Genomic DNA, 18,854 nt, shown 5'->3' on the forward strand with positions numbered 1-18,854 from the left:
GATCTGACACGTCAGTCTTATACATTTGGTGACTTTCATATGAAGATGTTATAGCAAAGTCGCATGGTCACTCTGTACAGCCCATCAGCCCATCTTTTGGTAATAGGGACCCTACCAAAAAAGGCTCACAGACCATTAACAGAGGCAAACAACTGGAATGATAAGCAGTGACAGGGCAAATCAAGTTATACTACTAGAGCCAATAGGTTTACAGATATTCTTTTGTATATATACAAGCATACTCCTTAAATGCATTGTTAAGAGAATACCTTCCTAGACATAGAACTAATATCCCAGTTGTTTCCCCCATCATCCATCACTCTGCAAGTCATCTTCTGCCTGGAATGTATTTTGAGAGTCTACACCTGATTCTGAACATGAATGTAATGTAACGAATCAATTTTGCTTTATTATATTTAAGACTTCTTCTGCCTGATTACATCTCGCTTAGAGCACAAAACCATCCACACGTAATCTAGTCTAGAACACATCCTGCACGCAGCATAATGTACAGTAAAGAGATGCCACTTAATTTTAAAATCCTGCTCATTTTTATCAACATTCTATAACAAATCTGATTAAAATTATATACTAATACTGCCTTGTAACTGCAAGAGTAGTATTTAGTATTTATAGCTGTTAGCGAGCGTCTACAATTTACATTAACAGGAAAGCTACACGTTTCAGGAAAATACGATTTTCTGCACTAAAAATAAACATTTGACTCCAGTTTCACCTCTTGGATTTTAAAGCAAGAGCCACAGATGGCAAAGGGAGGTAGAAGCATCCATCTCAGGCTCAGCTTCAGCCAGTCTTTCAATCCCTGTGCTGCAGGGAAGCATCTCTGAGCACCATCCCCATCCTGCCTTTAGGATCACCAGCAGTGCCTAAGAAAATGCAGGGGTTGTTCTTAGATAAAGGTTTAAAACACAAATCTTACCATGAAGCACAGCCTTCTTAATAAGGGCAGGTAAACTCCTGTGCAAGAAAGATTCTGAATGCAGGTGTCAGTGCCAAGGTGTAGCCCAGTTTCCATGGAGGGTAAGCTAGATAAGGCAATTTTGGGGGTTGAAAGGGGTTTGTTCTGTTCTACTCAGCTGCATTTCACTGATCACACCAAGGTTTACATTATTTTGGTTCGTTTTTAACTATATAACACAGTCACACACGATCCACTATGAAACAGATACTATTTTAATAGCTCTAAGAAGGAAAAGGGAACAAGAATATGAATGATTGCTGATTTCCATGGGTTGGACAGGTGCCTCCCAGCCACTCACAGCTGCACACATGGCTCAGGTACCAAACAAACCCACTGGAATAAACCATAAGTTGTAACAGAGTAGCAGCAAAAACAAGATGTGTCTGATGAAACACCAGCATGATGATTGCAGGAGGTACCCTGCAACACCAGCACCATGTGGAACAGATATTTAATTATTAATATTTCATTCCAGAAGGTACGTACCTGTATCTCTGAAGAAGCATGATCTGGTTATTCTACAGAGATGCAAGCCACATCTACCCAGTGGATGATATCCTTCACATCTGCTTCTGCTTACTAATTTAGCCAATCTTTAAAAATAGAGGCATGTGAACTGGAAAGCCAGGCTCATTACCTTCACAGTAGAGACCACCAGTTGATTCCCACCAGGACCTGGCCTTATTAACCTTACTTTTAAATTACAAAGTCACAGATGTACTCATCAGTTGCCTGATGAAGACTCATTTGCCAGCCTCAACTCACAAAAGGAGTAATTAACACATAGCCATCATGGGCTGATGATTGAAGTCGTTACAATGCAAGTCTACAGACAAACAGTGAGACACCTGCCTATCTGTAACAACTAAAAGCTCTCTTAAAAGTTCCAATTAGCCAACGTAATTGTAAGAAATTAAATGAAAATCGCTGGATTGCGTCACTCATGGGCCTGTTCTGCACACAAATAAATTAATGCCTGCCTGGAGATCTGCTACAGCCATGCTGGTTTAAGGACTGAAAGAAAAGGGCTGTGTCATTTGGCTGATTTACTGGGAAACATTGGCCAAGCCTTTGACACAAAAATCCTCTCACCAGATCTCACAGAGCAAACTCCAAGCTAAAAGCAGGTTGAGACAATTGCTCTTAATTAACCTAATTACGTTATTCAATCAGGCAACTTAAAGGAAAGAACAGTTTGCACCTGTGGAGGCAAGGAGGGTACTGCAGGTAGAGATTTGATGTTGGCAGCTGTGGAGTAGAAAGGGAAGTGAGGGGGTAGGAGCTGAGGGAAAGGGTCAGGAGCAGGTCCCAAAAGTACCCAGACACCAAGGGCACGAACACCTCCAGATGTGTTTAAGGAGCTGAGGACCTCCGTAAGGTCCAAAGGGCTACATGCAGGACCTGGGTAATTTGAGCTCTTCTGACAGCCAGGGACACTCACAGCCTCTCATCACGAGGTCTGAAGCCAGACAGCATGAAAATCCTTCAGAAATTCCAGAGGAATGTCCTAGGATCAGCTGGAGTGTGCAAATCCACCTGGAAGCCAATACACAGCACAGCTGCCTGCCTGCAGAGTTAGCTCTGGATTAATTTTAAAGCACTTCTGATATGGGACCTGTGAAGCACTGAATGGCAGGAGGCATTCCTCCAAGGCATCGCTTCCCTTCCTTACCAGGTGCCAGATGCCTGTCTCAGAGCATGGGAGCTGCTTCCCCAAAGCCTCTTTTTATTTTCTTGAGTGTTTAAAGGATCAGGAACAGCACGTTACATCCAGGACAGGAAACCATTGGTGCTCCCATCACAGAGCACCACAGACACAGGGAGACCCCATAGAGCAGCAAGGATCAACATACTACTGAAAAGCCTATACCGCTCTAATAAGATAAACAGTACCTGTGCTGCTTTGCTTTCCTGGCACCTTTAGGGGTGGCACTGCACCACACAATGCTGCAGAATGCTGCAGGCAAGTGCCAACTCCTGTTGGAATAGGAGCTCTGTGTTTGAGCTGGATGAAGAGCTGCTACACCATGGGATGCAGCAGCAGAGACTGACACAGCCCTCAGGGCTCCTGCCATGCAGATGTGCCAGCCGAGCCACAGGTGGAGCCGTGAACATGGCATCACACTGTGCATTGCAGCTGCTTCCCCTCCCCTCTCTAAGGGGTATTTCAGAGGGCATCCCGTGGGCTGTGCACGTGCAGACCTTTCCCAGCATGATCATCCTTCAGTGTGCTATAAAGCAACAAATGTGGAAGTGGCCATTTTATTGCAAGAAGAAAGTTACTTAGGAAAAGAAGCCAAGGGTGAGTATTATCTCCTGGCTCTTGGTCTTTCTCTATTTTCTGTTTCACTGCTGTCATTTAACAACGCACAGGCGTTTGCTGAGGAGTTGCTCATCCTGCGTTGTGCTCTTTCCCTCTGTTTGCTTTCGTTGCTGCCACGTAACAGTCAGAAGCACAGCACACATACACACAAGAGACATCCAATAACCACACACACATACACACACGGAGTGGTCACTAAGCAGCTCCATCACAGAGGTGTTTCTGTGCAGTCTGCCACTGCAACAACAGAAAAACCATTTTCAGCTCTTGTTAGGAATGTGGAACAACTAACTTCTTCCAGGCACGTTCAGGGACAGTGAGATGCTATTTTGAAAGATGCCTCAAAGTGTTTTCAGGTGACTAAAAAGTCAATGGCAAGAGCAATAACCGTATAATGCTGAGCCTGTGCTGCCCATCCAAAGGCATTAAAACTCCTCCAACTTCTTGCTTCTGAGACTGCCTCCCTGCCTGGTGCTCAGCCAGCCCTCATCTGGTTAAGAACTTCCATTGCTATCCCACTATTTGATAGCAACGCTGCTACATGAACACACACAAAACTGAACAGTTAAGAGTGGCAACTGGATAGATTTCCTTGCATAACCACCACTATGAGTCCAAGGACACACATGGCCATTTAATCTTAGTTTTTTTTTCCACTGAAATGAGAGGCACCAGGTTGTGAAAGCATTATTAATAATGAGAAGAATTTACTTAACTAAGCAGCCTGGAAAATCTGGTCTTTTGGGGATCCACTTTCAAGAGTGAAAGCACTTTGGTAGAGCCCACATGCATGAAGCAAACAAGAAATCCCTAAAATATGAAATATTTAATATCTACCATTCAATTAAGGAAAGCTTTCGCACATTATGTGTATTACACCGAGAAAGGACTTAATGGTTTAGAAGACAACAATCAGCAGCCTCACAACTGCAGGAATAAACTCCATCACGTAACACATAGAGGCAAAGGGTTTGGGATAAGCATTCTTTTACATGTCATTTCTTCTAGGTTATATAGCGTTTCATAGGGGTTTTAATTATTATTACTACTACTTTAGATAAGAGAGAAATAAGTCATCTCACTGTGCCACCTGTGTGCTGCTGGCTGTCTCCGCAGCTCTTCCTAGAAGCAGCATTTCGATTTGGATTAAGAATATTAAGAATGAGAGCTTTCCATGCCAAAGAGATGCAGAGAACTTCATTTATCTACTTGCAAGGAAATGTCTTCCAGTAAGTATCTCCATCAAACAAGGCAGAAAATACTGAAAATCCAAGTTCTACCACACAACTGCCATCAGACAGCAAAACCTGAGCTCTGTAAGTCACTGACTGATTAACTCCCCTAGAAACGAACTCAGCTTTCATACAAAGAACACACAACTAAAGATCTCAGTGAGAAACTGTTCAGAAATGCAGACAGCAACTACATCAGCCAAACAGATATGCCTCATGGAAACAAAAGGCATAAAACTTCAAGTCAACCCAAATTGCATCTGTCACTTTAACATCTCATACAGGCTTACACTGCTGCACTTCAAACTAGACAAGCCTGTAAGCATTCAAGCCATCAAGCATGCACCAAAGCATGCACACAAGTGGACACTAAGGGCAGAAAGACAGAGCTGTCTGCATACTTGTTCTTCATGATCCCCTATTCTACTATCGAGATTATCTCTAATTGGTTATGCCAGTCCAACCAAGAGAACAGTGATGTACAGCTGGGATGGCAGGAGGTGGCAATGGGATGAAGAACGCCAGCAGGGACCCGCAGAAAGGGCTGTCTGTCCTTTCCCTGTATAGATGTGTATATAAGGAGCCCAGTATCTGGAAACCATGTGCCTTAAGTTACACCTGTATAAATGCCTTCAGGCACCCAACCTGCACACATACATCATTTATATTTTTTTGCATGAGTGAGTAGTTTCAACACCTCTGGTGGTTGCCAAAGAATCGAAGCATTAAAAATTAAACTGAGTACTCTCATCCCCAAGCAAAACAGCACGGACACGTGTCGTCACTCAGCTTTGTGGTTACAGGCGCCAACAATCCACCATAGAAGCAAACACAAGCAGACCAAAGAGACACATCAAAAGCAGAAGAACCAGAAGCTTAAAAAAATGGCATTTAAATGCCTCCTGCCTCATATGAAAAATTCCTTACAGTGATCAATAGGTATCACATCCCTCCAAATTGGCAGTTTTCTACATGGAAGGTTGTTGCTCATTGGAAACCAAATACCCTGAAAGACCACCAAATACCATGAGGTACCACCAGGGCATCAGCATTTCAGAGTAAGCCTCATTCAAAGATTTCCCTTTCTGTGCTGAAAGTCTGGGAGATTTTAAAAACCACAGATGGATTAATAAAATTGACCAAGGATGAGGAAGGACTGAAATAGCTCTTTTTTTTTTTTAAAGCCAATGGCAAAAATCAAACCAATTAAAATCACGATCCGAGTCAGTTTTAGCCTATTGTTAGTACCTCAGGCAAAATACTGCGAGAGCAAAACTGCAGTTGGTTTCCAATTCAGCTGTCAGTACTAAGAGGGAAGGGGCTAGAAGAGATGGAGGAAGGCTCTAATAGCAGCAGAAGCAAAGACAAGAGAGCTTGGTCCGCACCCTGGACACAGGATTTTCATCAATTTCACATGTCTGTCTGAAGGCAAGTCTTGCCCAGAGCAAGAATAAAGCCAGGAAGCAAGTGGAAAAATGTGAAAAGAAGCAAAGAAAAATAAAGTTGCCTGGACACATTCAATAAATAAATAGTGCCTTGCGTAGAGTGCTACAGAGAGCTTTTGCTTGGAAAGTGCATCCTCAAACAGAGAAGGCACACTATGAACAACAGCACCAAACCAAGTGGAAACATCCCAGTGGGTTGGTTGGTGCCATGCTGAGCCATGGGATGTGCCTACCAAGGCCATCCTGCACATCTATATGCCACCAAATTGCATCAAGTGCCTTCATCCAGGACAATAAAAATGAAGCGAATGCGACAACAGCAATATCTGCAAGGAGGTGAAAGAGAGAAATGTGATAACTGCATCAATACCAAGAAATTAATTCTGCCCAAGGCGGTGCACTTATTATACAAGTTGCCTTGCAACAAGAGCAGCGTGGCACACCCATCAACAGCACAGATACATCAGCTGTGAGGTACCACGCCAGCCGGTTTGGACCATCAGGTAACAGCCAAAACAGCAGCATGCTGTTCTGAACACCCTGACAAGAACACTCCACATCTAAAAAACCCCAAACAGACACACCAAGAGCAGGGAAAATAAATAAATAAATAGATAAATAAATAAATAAATAAATAAATCCCGACAGGACAGAAGCTAAAAATAAGATTTGGCAGTGCTGCTTTTTATCAGCTATTTCTCCAGGCCTGGCAGGAAAATGCTTGCAGCCAGCAATCGTTCTGAATTCAGGATCACAGGCAACTCAACTCATCAATCCCCAATAGTTTGCATGCAACTTGAGCAAAAACGTTATTTTCCTGGGAAGGAAGAGCAAGGTTGGGAAGTGATTATAATGCTAAAAATACGATGGAGTGATGAACTGGAAGGCTGGTCCTCACCACAGGCCAATTTTCCTGCCTCTCCTCCTGGCACTGTGCCCGTCCCCATTTTGCTTTCCTCTCCAGTGCTTTCTGGCTGATCAGAAGAAGGTCCTTATGATTTATGAGGCCCTTCCAAGAGCACCCAGAGGATTTACGAGTTTGTAATCCTATCTCAACTTGTGGATAACATCCCACAGAAGCACAAAACTGGGGGTTGGGGGGGGGAATAATTTATTTCTAGAGGTATCCAAGGTGTAGGAAAGAATTAGCAAACCATATCAGCCTACTCAAAGAGGTGGGCAACCACAAGTCTTTGTGGTTTGATATACCCTTCACACATACCCTGAAACTTCAAGATGATGGAAAGAGAATCAAAGCAAGGCCCAATTCCTGCAGGACAGGCTGTAAAGAGACTAACCCAAGAAAGCAAAGGGGCACTGAGCACCACTGCACCCAGCAAACAGCCCATCAAGTACAGAAGGTGGGAACTTGGCTACCACCACCCCACCTCAAAAAAGCACTTTGTAATGTTTCAGTCTTCTGCTTTAAAACCTGTCCCACACCTTTCTCATAAGCCTGCACGTCCTGATCAATTAGTTTACGTCAAAGCCTTGTTACACGCACGGAGTTTTAATTGATTTACTCAAGTCAGTGAGCAAGGAATAATTACATCTTGGAAAATAATGCTGGGCAGAATAGGGCAGCCTGCTTCGATGCTGTGAGACTTAAAAGTTCAAAACAAAGGCAGATCTGGTTTCATCCCACACTTTAATTGTAAGCTTTCAACTGCCTGGTGCTCTGAGATGCTGCATTAGCTGGGCCTAATCAGCAGCCAACCCACTGATGTGTCATATCAGGGCAGCCAGGGTATGAAGCCTACAAGCGCAGTCACGTTTCATACAAAGATACTGTTTATCTGGTAATAAACTTATACTAATCAAAGAAGCATTAGCTTCAATTTATAAAGCACAAGCCATTCTCTCTACGTGGTAAAACAGAAAGACACCCGTAGCATTATTGCAAATCTGAACACCAATTAGAGAATGCACGTGGGACCAACAGATCCATAACTCATGGAGGTATGAGATGGTCAAAATTTGACACCACTGTCTGTTAAAGACTCCATTCCCACCACAGATATCAAGCTGCTAACCATCTTTCAAGACCTTTGGAGTCAAACCTTATGCTTGCAATGAAGGTAAAACATAATTAAGGTAAAAGTAAACACGGAAGAGAACGAAGGAGACCGATTGGCTTTTGGTGCCATAAATCCCAAAGGCAAATTCTGAAGCACAAACTACCATTATACAGTGGAACTAAGAGAGATGCAAAGAAGCAGCAACTCTGCCCGAGGCCACGCAGGATCACACCTTGCAAGATTTCATACCATGCTCTGTCTACACATCTTCCAGACCACCTTTGAAGATACAAACTAAACACAGGTTTCTGCTACTTTTTATTCACCATTTTCTGCTGACATCAAGTCTCAGGAGCAAGATGTATTTGTCTTACATACTTCACTCTGTATTAAGATCATGGGAACTATCACAGCAATCTGTCTTACACACAAATTCCACACCGCAACATCAAGCTTCTTAACAAAACATAGCTTGTTCTAGCTCTCTCCAGGCTTATTTTAAAGCACAACATCAATTCAACACAATGGCACTACACTTTCTGAAGGGGAAAAAAAAAAGGGACTCCTCGTTTGAAATACTCATCCTTCATTCAGCACCACAGCGGTCAGCACCATGAAATGCTGAGCATGTCACGCTCCTACTGAGGATATTACTCAGCAAGACCAAGACTGAGCAGCACAAACTGCACTTCAATCTAACCTGACAGGACACTGCTGGATCAAGTGCTGTTCTTCATAAGGTGTCACCTAAATAAACAGAGATCAGCTCTCCGCCTCCCACCTGCAGGGCTCATATGCGTGCCCTATGCATAGATCCTAGCAAAGAGGCTTTAAAAGAAGACGCATAAAAGAACAGGGTAAATATTTTGTTCCAAGGGTAATCATTTTACAAAGGAGAAGTAATTCACTGTAATCTCCTCCCAGTGATGGAGGCCCCACCTTGACGGGCAGCTCGCTCACACAGGTTTCAATGAGTGGGATGGAAGCGTGCTAAGCCTTTTGTCACTTCTTCCATCTCTCTCATACAGTCTCTTTCTGAAATACGTTTAATGTAAGAATTGGTGATAGTGAGACTGTGACATGACAGGAAATACGATGCTTACTGATACAGGGCCCAAACCTGAGCGCTAAGTGGTTTCAGGTAAATGAAAAGCAGAGCTGCTCAGCACCTCACATGACAGGGTGACAATGGGTTTGGTTTTTTTCCCAGGTGTTTTAGGCTGTCAAAACTGTGTGCCTGGTATAAAAGCACAGCCTGGTGTTGTTGCTCAGAGTTCCAGAGACAGCACTCTCCAGGATTCTTTTCCTTCAATAATACTACAGAAGAGAACCCTGTTTATGTCATTACAAAACTCAAATGCCAAAGTTCTCTTTCAAATTGCTTTTATCAGTGAAGTCAAGATTTGGCAGCCAAATCCCAAGCAATCACATCTGATAATCAAGTCTGCTAGAACTCTGCAAATTCAATGGAAAAACATGCACCAGGCTACACACTGCCTACAACACACCAATGAATGCACTCATCCTCTGTCCCCATTGCAAAATGCAAGGTGCACCTCCAGATTTCACTTCTGTGAGCCTCAGGTCTGGCTGGGACTAATGAAACATGCCAGCTTCCTTGGGCCGGGGCATTAGGGTCAGCACTTGTCTCAACATGGTGCAGGTCCAGCTGAGATCTGTTGACTTATTTTAAATGGTAAATAGAGAGCCAGGCTCGCAATCATAGAAGGAGTGTGATTTGAAGACTTCACTTAAACAAGAAGCTTCGTGGTAGGACATTTGAACTGATAAACACGAGGCACAGATTTTAGACACCAGAAGGGTAATTCCCCTTTAGTGCACTGAAGAGGTGAAAAAAAAAATCACACTAGAAGACACTGGGTTTTTTTGGATCGACAAGCTTTGTCTGAGTGGATCATTCCGCATAACAGCTGGATCTCTCTTGGTTTTTAAAATGACTATTGCTTTGATTTTTTGAATGTTTTAGACCTCTAAAGCTGGTTCTGTCAGCACAGACCAGGAGCCCAAGGCTTTCCTTGCCACTTTCCAGTCTAGATGCTCTTCTGACAATCTGCAAAACACCCCTCTGATAAAAAGCGAGGCAAGCAACTTGGTGCATTAACCCTACATACAACGGTATTTATCTGCTCGATATGCACAGCTGCTTCAGCAGGGCAAATGCTTTTGCTAACAGCAATAATGAGGACTTTTTGCCCTATTATGAAAAGCCCTGGAACTGCAATAGATTCATAAGGCACTTTTCCTACTTGTGCCTCCCGGTCTCCATCTCTGTATCACTGCCGACCTCATCTCCCAACCCCAGTTTCACCGAAACCCTTTCCAAAGCATCACCTCTTTTGCAGTCTTCACAAATCCATACCCTACAGTGGGAAAAAAAAATACATAGCTGGGCTATTATTACAGTCCTGGAAACAGTGATAAATTATACCCATAATAACCCCTCTTCCATTACATTTTTCAGCTTCCTCGTGCTCCCCAGAGCCTTTTATAAGCTAATTTTCTGACATTCAATGTTTCGCAGGATTTGCTTTCTCCTGCCACTCCATCACACCTTCTCCCCTTTGCATTCTCATCCCCGTGTCCTATCCTTCCTGCAAATCCCAAAGCAATTCTAAGTTCATCCTTCACCTTACAGTGTGCACTGAAATAAAAACAATGCTCCTTCAGTCCAAAAGGCACCTATACAAAACCTCCCTGCTGGGCTTCTCATCTTCTTGCTGTCCTCCGCACCCACTGACTGACAAAAGAAACTGAAGCAAGTGTTATATTCTAAAATCTATCCCTAACATTGACCAGAAAGAAATCAGTTCAGCACTTCTGAATATTCTTGTGAAACAGTCCCGGACAATTTTCACATCTTGGCATAATTCTGCTTTCCTTTGCACTCACTGCTGCCATGTAATTTAAGCATCCTAAACAGGAATATCCCCTCATTGCACTACAAGAAGAAAGTACATTTTTATGTTCCTCCCATCTTCTACACTGTTCTTTCCTTTCTGCTTGTCTACGAGTTCCTGCATGAGCACCCACAGAGCTTTACTCCTCTCCACCTCCTACTACTGGGATACCCTGTGTGAAAAGCCTTTTATTTCAGCCAGCCTGTTACTCCTAGTGCAACAGAAACCATTTGAGAGAAATTCATCCCTGAGATACACTTACAAAACAAAGCTGGAAAGCTGGTCTATTCACTGTTATTTTGCAAGAAACCCCCTCCAGCCAAGGGAAGAGAAGGATGCAGCTTCCCAGTGACCAACTACTACAAGCCTGAAAGTACAACAGGCAAATAACAAACATGCTCAACCATTAAAATGCCAAAAACAGATTTATGCCTTATTGCCCCCAGGACAGCAGGGATCCCAGGGATGGGTTATACCCCATCCATGAAATCTGAGCTTCTGAGACTGGCTTTAGTCTTCTTGCTGCTGTAGCCTTCCTGTTAGGTGAACAAGAGATTTGCTACTTAATTCCCCTGGACTTTGTTCACTTTTTAATCCCCTCTCACTGACTTCCAAAAGTCCTTTTGTTTTTTGGTTTTTTCTTTGGGAAGCAAACAGAGGTCATAGGAAAAAAAATGGAGAAGAGCAGCAGCAAAGCGAAGTCCCTCTAGTTCTCCTTGGCCGATCACCTGAAAACAGCTAGCTATTTTTGGCAGGCTCTGAACATTCAGTCACCGGTACGCAAGATGAGAAGCGAACATAAGTAGAGCGTGTGGCAATGAAACCTGCACTGACTGTGTGCATCAGGAGGGTGGCAGAGACCTTTCTCCTGCTTAAGACCAGAAGCGCTGCTTCAACATCTGCAGTGGGGGGAGCACCTGCTCTGTGCCACGTTCTCACACTATTACAAGTTATGATTCCCGTAAGACACACCGACAGCTGTAATTGCCACCAATACAACCCACAAACACCACCACAGCTTTATTTCACTGGGAAAGAGACTTTCACAGCACAGGTATTCCATCCCTTCACCCCATAAACGCGGTGCTGGCTTGCAACAGCAATTGGCTCCATCAGAGCTTCTCATCCTCCTGCAGCGCACAGAGGAACAAAGCATAAGTGACCGCAGTTTGGAGCACCGTGTGTAATTACAATTACAAAATGTAACATTCTCAAGGCAGGGCTGGAGCACAGCTGGGGCAGATTGCAAGTGCTAGAGCAACATAAGAAATGCATACGTCTACCAAGCAGAAAAGACAGGTGTATGGAAATTTCTAGCTGGAACAGAACCCAAAGAACAAACATTTCCTGTGTAAGTGAACTGACAGCACACTGACAACATGGGGAAGTCCAGCCTGAGCTACCTGAACAGAATATGCCCATTATTTCATAGCACTGCATGATTGAGAGCAGAGCAGGATGGAGAGCACTCACAGCTGCTCTCTGCTATCCCTCTCATTTCCTTTCTGACCCTCTCATTTTCTCTCCATTATACCTTTCTTCTTTCACGCAGAAGACATCCTCCACTTTTTCCCTTCACTTTGTAGAAGTCAGAAATACTTTCCTCACTGTTTCTCACCAACTCCACTTTAATTGGCAACAAGTTGCATTAACTTTCCAAGTCCTTTGCTTGTGACAGGCCCTGGTAAGCCGTCTCCCTTGTCTTACCACCTCATCCCACAAGCTTTTCCACCTCCTTTTCTCCCCATCCAACACAGGTAGGTGGGAGCCCACCCAGCCTGGGTCACCCCTCTGGCACAGTGTTCTGAGGAGCTGGAAGGTTAGAGAGACAATCCCACAGATACTTTCTCTACTGCTGATAGAAGTCAGCATCTCCTCTGCCAGCCTCCGCTGTTTAAGATTAAACGTGGAGACAGTTCAACAGTGCCACTGAATTCCCTGTGTTGGTGACTACAGACCATGCAGATGAAGCAGTCGCTTTACAAAAGCCAGCAAACGCTCACAGACTACTCACATCAGATGAGCATTACATGATTTGTGAGTTTGATCTGATCTCGCTAAAGCAAACCAAATTTGTCCTAAAGCAGTCAACAGTTTAAAGAACACATTATCAGAAACACCAAGTACAGGTTAAGCAGCTCATTCTTAAAGCAATTGACAAAGTTACGCTGAGCCTCAGCTGAAAATCACCCAGAGATTACTTGGGCCATGGAGCAATCTCTATAAATACACCTTCATTTTAGCTGCAGTCACAACGGCGGCATCAAAGGTAATGAACCACCGCTGGTTTGAATTTAGCTGATCTTGAGCAGCGCATGCATGATGCATCGCAGACCGGTGCTATTTCAGGAGCATCTCCTCTTCCCACTTCAGTTCAGTCCCTCTGCTCCCTCCCACCTCAGAAGGATGCTCTAATTATTCAGACAACGCAAGCAGCGTTCAGCCCGTGCCAGCCCTTCCCTCCTTTAGCACTGACCTTGCACACCGCTCTCACAAAACTAATTAAGTGAAGAGCAGTCTCGCTTTACACTCCTTGTGAGACGGACTGAATTGTTACCTGCCTGAGGGTGCAATTCAAATTGTTTTCGGCTTCATTCCTCTCAGCAAAACAATGCAAATATTGAGCAAGAAATCAAAGCCCTTCACATGTGTCACCACCAGAAATAAAGAAAACGGGGAAAAAAAAGTAACCAACACACTCCTTTTGTTATTTCACTTTGGTCTTCTTAACGTACCTAATTTCATGACAGCTTGACCAAGGTGAGTGTTTGGGAGCAGCAGGGCATCTTTTTAGGACATCAGATTTAACTGATGCAAGAAGAACACTTGGGGAGGCTCTTAAAGCCAGGCTCGGCTAAAAGGGAAAGCTTCAGTCCCACCAAACAGATGTGGAATTGCTGAATCCCTAAACATAGCCGCAGCCAAACTGTACGCATCACATGCACCTCTAATCTCAGGGCAATCAAAGGAGCAATTCCTCTCCAATATATATTAACCCACATAGAGATCCTGGTCTGAAAATACTTGGCCGTGGGTTCTTTAGGATGAGAAAGTCTTCCTCCCAGACTTACATATGTTTTGCTTGCACAGAGGATTTTATGACAGCCTCTGCTTGCTGCCTGCAGGAAGAGACTGAGGAACAGGATTTGCCACATCTCTGCTCCTGAGGAAGCAGCTCATACAGACAGCTCTGGAGCCATCTCCTTCCCTCAGTACACTACAGCAATAACACACAATGAGGAACAGAAGAAGAAAATTAACACTAATTTGACCCAAGGCTGCACTACAGCACTGAATTCCCAAAGCGTAGGGGTAGGACCATTGCCTTGCAGGAAATCACAGTTAAAATGGCACAAATACATTTAATGACAAGTCTCCAGCATCCTGTGGGTGGCCACAGACCAGGGAAGCCAGAAATCTGAGCCATACAGATCTGTACGCATCTGCTGTGGATGCTGCTATCCACCCCATGTAACCCCCCGTGACGCCCCGTAGAGCTCTGCATCACCCAGCCTTCATCTGCCTGGGAGTTCTTCCTTTGAAGATGGGATTTTATATCCACCAAGAAGCAACTGTTATTAAATCATCCCCTAGAAACCAAAAAAAAAAGAGATGGCTATCTATTACTACCTCTAGGAGCAGACGAGCAGTTTGCCATGGAGCGGCAGCTGTATGAGAACTGACAACATCACAAACCCCAAGGCTTGGATCTTGTGCCTGAAAGGGTTGCCTTACTGTGGATTTCTTCATCTAATACTGAAATCAGTTAGAAAGCATTGGCAGGAACACACTGGCTTCCTCATCTCAAAAGCAGTGTCCATTTTCTAATTGCTGGTGTTTTACCAACAGATGTCAGGGAACACCGTCTGGGGAATTAGAGGGAAGGATGATACCTTTTACAGTGAGTTACTGTAGTTTGGGGAACCAAAACCAGTTAAAGATAATGAGTCATAACAGGAGGTAGCTACTGTAAATATTCCAAGCATGGGCACATTAACAACCACCCACTAATCAGAGGCAATGCCACAGGCAGACACTGAGAACTCCCACTGGTGTCACTGGGAATTTTGAATGGATCAGGACCTCAGCCAAGAGCTGAGTATCTATTGTAACCCACAGTGTTAATATCCATGATGGGGTGGGTCTCACTGCAGATTTTGGCTGTCACTTCCCAGTGGGCGATGCAGGCATCTATTCAAAGGGGATCTGCAATCTCAGACTTCAGACAGGAGACACAGAGATTTCTTCATCATGGGAAGCAAAGAAAAAACAGCACTGAGTTTAACTACTCATTCCTCAGCATCATTCAACGCTTACAACACCGACACAAGTTCTGATGCAGAGGGCAAACCCAGAGAGACTCCGGTTCATACATCAGACTGTGGCTGGTGAAGGGCTGTCAGTCGTTTTGGTGTTGGTGGTTGTGGTCTGGGATGCTAAAGCACTGACACCCAAACTTCTGATCAAGCCTCCCACCATAGCTGTCAGCACACCAACACTGTGCTCCCTTCCCCCCCTTCCTGTGCCGCTCTGCACTTGCTGCTAATTTTGATCCCGTGGCCTCAGACCAAGATGTGGTCAGCTTACACATTGCCTCCGTGCTGCTCTTCTTCAGCCCCTCAAGTAAGTTGCTTTCCCATGATTCAGTACCGTAGAAATATAACTGTTGAGATCAGCTTCTTTATTTTTGTCAGCTTTTCTCCAGACCTTTCAATCATAAGCTGCATTATACTACGCTCCCATAAAGCCAGGAAGAACAGTAATAGATATGTCAAGATTCTGACTTCTATTTTTCCTGCCAGGTGATTTCTTTAAGCGCTTTGTTTTCTCCCTAAATTAGAACAGTACCTGTATTTCCAAAGTCTTCACCCTTACTGTCACTATTTCAATAGGCTTTTCTCACATTAGAGCTATCAGCTTGGAAAATACTCCTCCCATTCTCCTTTTTGGAGAAGGAAATACAGTCTGTATTTTGTCACTGCTTCTAGCTGAGGTTATCAGACTTCTGGGCAGAGCCACCCAACTTCCTCGCAGTGACAGCAAAGTGTCTGGAAGGGACCTGCCCGTGTCTGCCCTGCTTGAGGGAGACTATAGCACATAATCCAACTGGCGAAAAGGAAGCCAAATGCAGATGAATCCATCCCTCAGATTTCGTTTCAGATCCTCTCTGCCATCCCTTGGCTTTTCTTGGAGGAGCCACACAAATTGCAAAACAGCCACTGAAAAGAGTTTGGCTGCAATGCTGGGCAGCACAAGCTCTTTATGGCCTGGATCTGAAGTCCAAAGAGGACTGCAGCATCTCAGCTCACTTGCCAGTGCCCTACATTCTCCTGCTGCCCTGTGCTTCTCATCTAAACAAGAGGTTAACAAAACTGCATTCAAAACATAACACGCTGACACATACCCAAACATTTGGGTACGCTGGATGTACTGTTCTCCAACTGCAAAACAAAGGCTTCTGGGGGGAGATCTGGGGATAGACCCCTGGCCCCCAGGGCAGCTTCACACAACAGCTCTACAGCTCAGAAGGAACTTACATGGGAAGGCGGGCATCACTGGCTGCAGAACATCAACCCAAAGGCTGTGTGGAGTTTTCACAGCTGCCAAGTTTGGAGCAGATCAGCCCTCATGGGATTTTCCAGGCAGGACTCAGAATGAAGTTAGGTCTAAGAGAAAAGCACCACCAGAGCTATCCCTTTAAAAAGCAGGTTTTGGACCTTCTGTTACACTGCACAACCCGCTAAAGCCACCACAGGCTCTGTGTGATATAATCCCACTGAAAATATCCAGGGTGAGGAGTCACTACATGCACCATAGTGATGTTTTCTACCAAAATGCACAGCCTCTCAGGGCTCTGCATCGATCAGGCTCCTTGACACAGACCCACCCAAAAGCAGGTGGTAGAAAATGCCATACAACAGCCAGCAGAAAGCAGCTCCTTGTTTCAGGGCAGAGCGTGGCCCTCTGAGTTGTGCAGATGTACAGATGCACAGCCCCAGCCCAAGCTCCTCGAGGGAAGAAGGCCCACTCTGCTCTCACTAACAAAGCTCAATGCCTATTGTGCAAACCCAGCTCTGAAAACTCATGTTCACAGCAGGTATTAAAATCACCTTGCATATCATGCAAGATGGGATTCCTCTTGTGCTATCTCAAGCAAGTCTCTACTCTGTGGCGATAGAGAAAGTTCTTGATGCTTTCAAAGGAGAACATCCATGTCCTGGATACACACCTCCCATCACCACCTGCACGTCTCACTCCTTATTGCCTCAGCAGCAGCACATACAACTGCCCCCATGTTTGGAAACACAAGTGTCAAAGGGCTGCACACGAGCAATTTCAAACACAAAGACGTCAGCTACTCAACATCAAAGAAAGTAACTTTAAAGACAAACAGATTTGGAAAATGGGAGATTTTCGCAACGCATCTGCATGGTGGGCTTTGCTATTTCAATGCAATTGAATAAGGAAAAATCTGGTGAAGATGCCAAGGGTCTCAACAACACGTTGCTGAAGGAGAAAGATGGGGTTAAAAAAGAAGCGTACAAAAGGTGTTCAGCACCAACTTCCAGGATCAAGAAACTCAGAAGTTTGTCGTGTTTTATAAAGATAAAATTAACTAGGAAGAACTAAAAGGATGGATCGTTTGGGTTTGGCTGCCCAGACTGCAAGAAAGTAAATGACGGCAGTGTGTTCCCTTTCATAAAGCAAAGAAGTGAGGAACTGCTGTTTTCCCTCACGCCAAGAGCGTGCCCTTCGGCCGGCTGTCCCAGCAGCAGCAACAGCCACATCGCCACGCATCCTCCCAACGCACGGGGGAATAAACTACTCCTGGGATGCCAACCCCGCACACACGCACTGCCCCAAAGCGCAATCCCACGGCCCTGAGCGCTGCGGCGCCGCGGGGGCTGCGGGGCAGAGCCACCTGTGCGTGTCCCCCACCACCACCACCTTGGAACGGGGCACCCCGCTAAAAGGAGGGGGGTCCGCATGCAGCCTTTGCCCCCCGTCTCCATAGCGATCTCCCAGCTCGGTTTGCGAGGAGGGATTGGGGGGGGGGGGGGGGGGACACGCACTTTGGTGCCGCATTGAGCCGGGCCGCCCCCCCACTCAGCGCCCCGCAAACCGGGCACAGCTCCCTCATCCATGCCACGAGCCGGGGGGGTGGGGGGATCCCCCAAAGTACGGACTTGCAGCCGAAGCGATGCCCCCCACCCAGCGGTAAGGTCGGGCTGTCCGCGGTCGGGCCGGGGAACATGCTGGGGAGCGGAGCGGCTGCGCCTGCCTTACCCTTGGAAGCATCTTTCTCTTCTTTGGGCTTGATCACCTTCCCACTCATAGACCCCAGCTTGGGTGGGAAAATCCCCTGGAGCTTCGCGGATTCCGGCTGGACCCAGAGAAACCTCGGGCGGGGGGCAGCGTGCGTGCAGGAGGGGGGGATCCTCTGTACGCCGAAAAGGCAGAAATCACACGGACGGAAAAGGAGGTGGGGAGAGAGACAGCGAGAGGAGGAAAAAAAAAGAAAAAGACAATAATAATAGGAAGAGAAGAGGCGGAGAGCTGCCCGCTCCACGGCGCGGTGCCGCCGCGGTGCTGCGGGAGCGGAGCGGGCGCTGAGCGGAGCGGGGGGCTCCGGCAGCCGCAGCACCGAGCCCCTGCGCCGCTCGCCGTGCCGGAGACAAAAGCGATTTTCCCTGTGTGTGACTGCCTGGCCCCGGCCCCCTCCTCCTCCTCCCCCGCCTCTCTCCGTCTCTGCCTCCCCTCCCCAGGGCCAAGGAAGCGCAGCCGGTCCTGGGAGTGCCACCGATCAGCGAAAGGGGGGGGTGTGAGAGCCGAGGGGGGGGAGGGGGGAGCGCCTGGGTGGTTTGCTTGGGTGTGTGTTGGCTTTTTGGTTGGGTTTTGTTTTTTGCTCGCATCCTCCCCTAACAATAATGGGATG

At 45.8% G+C, this 18,854-nt stretch overlaps 1 protein-coding gene across 3 annotated transcripts in view; it reads right to left on the reverse strand.

The window, feature by feature from the left end:
- FGF13 (fibroblast growth factor 13) overlaps positions 1 to 18,615 on the reverse strand; it is a 204,088-nt gene extending 185,473 nt beyond the window's left edge. For 2 of the 3 annotated variants that reach the window (XM_015860419.3, XM_015860417.3), the window contains exon 1: positions 18,206 to 18,615. In XM_015860419.3, the coding sequence (XP_015715905.1) occupies positions 18,206 to 18,254 (49 nt within the window). In that variant the 5' untranslated portion in view covers positions 18,255 to 18,615. The remainder of the gene's footprint in view (positions 1 to 18,205) is intronic. The other variant, XM_085544562.1, reaches the window with a different exon arrangement.
- Positions 18,616 to 18,854: the final 239 nt, after the last annotated feature.

This window comes from Coturnix japonica, chromosome 4, assembly GCF_054131305.1.
Source record: "Coturnix japonica strain WE chromosome 4, WE-NBRP24, whole genome shotgun sequence".
In the NCBI taxonomy this organism is placed as follows: domain Eukaryota; kingdom Metazoa; phylum Chordata; class Aves; order Galliformes; family Phasianidae; genus Coturnix; species Coturnix japonica.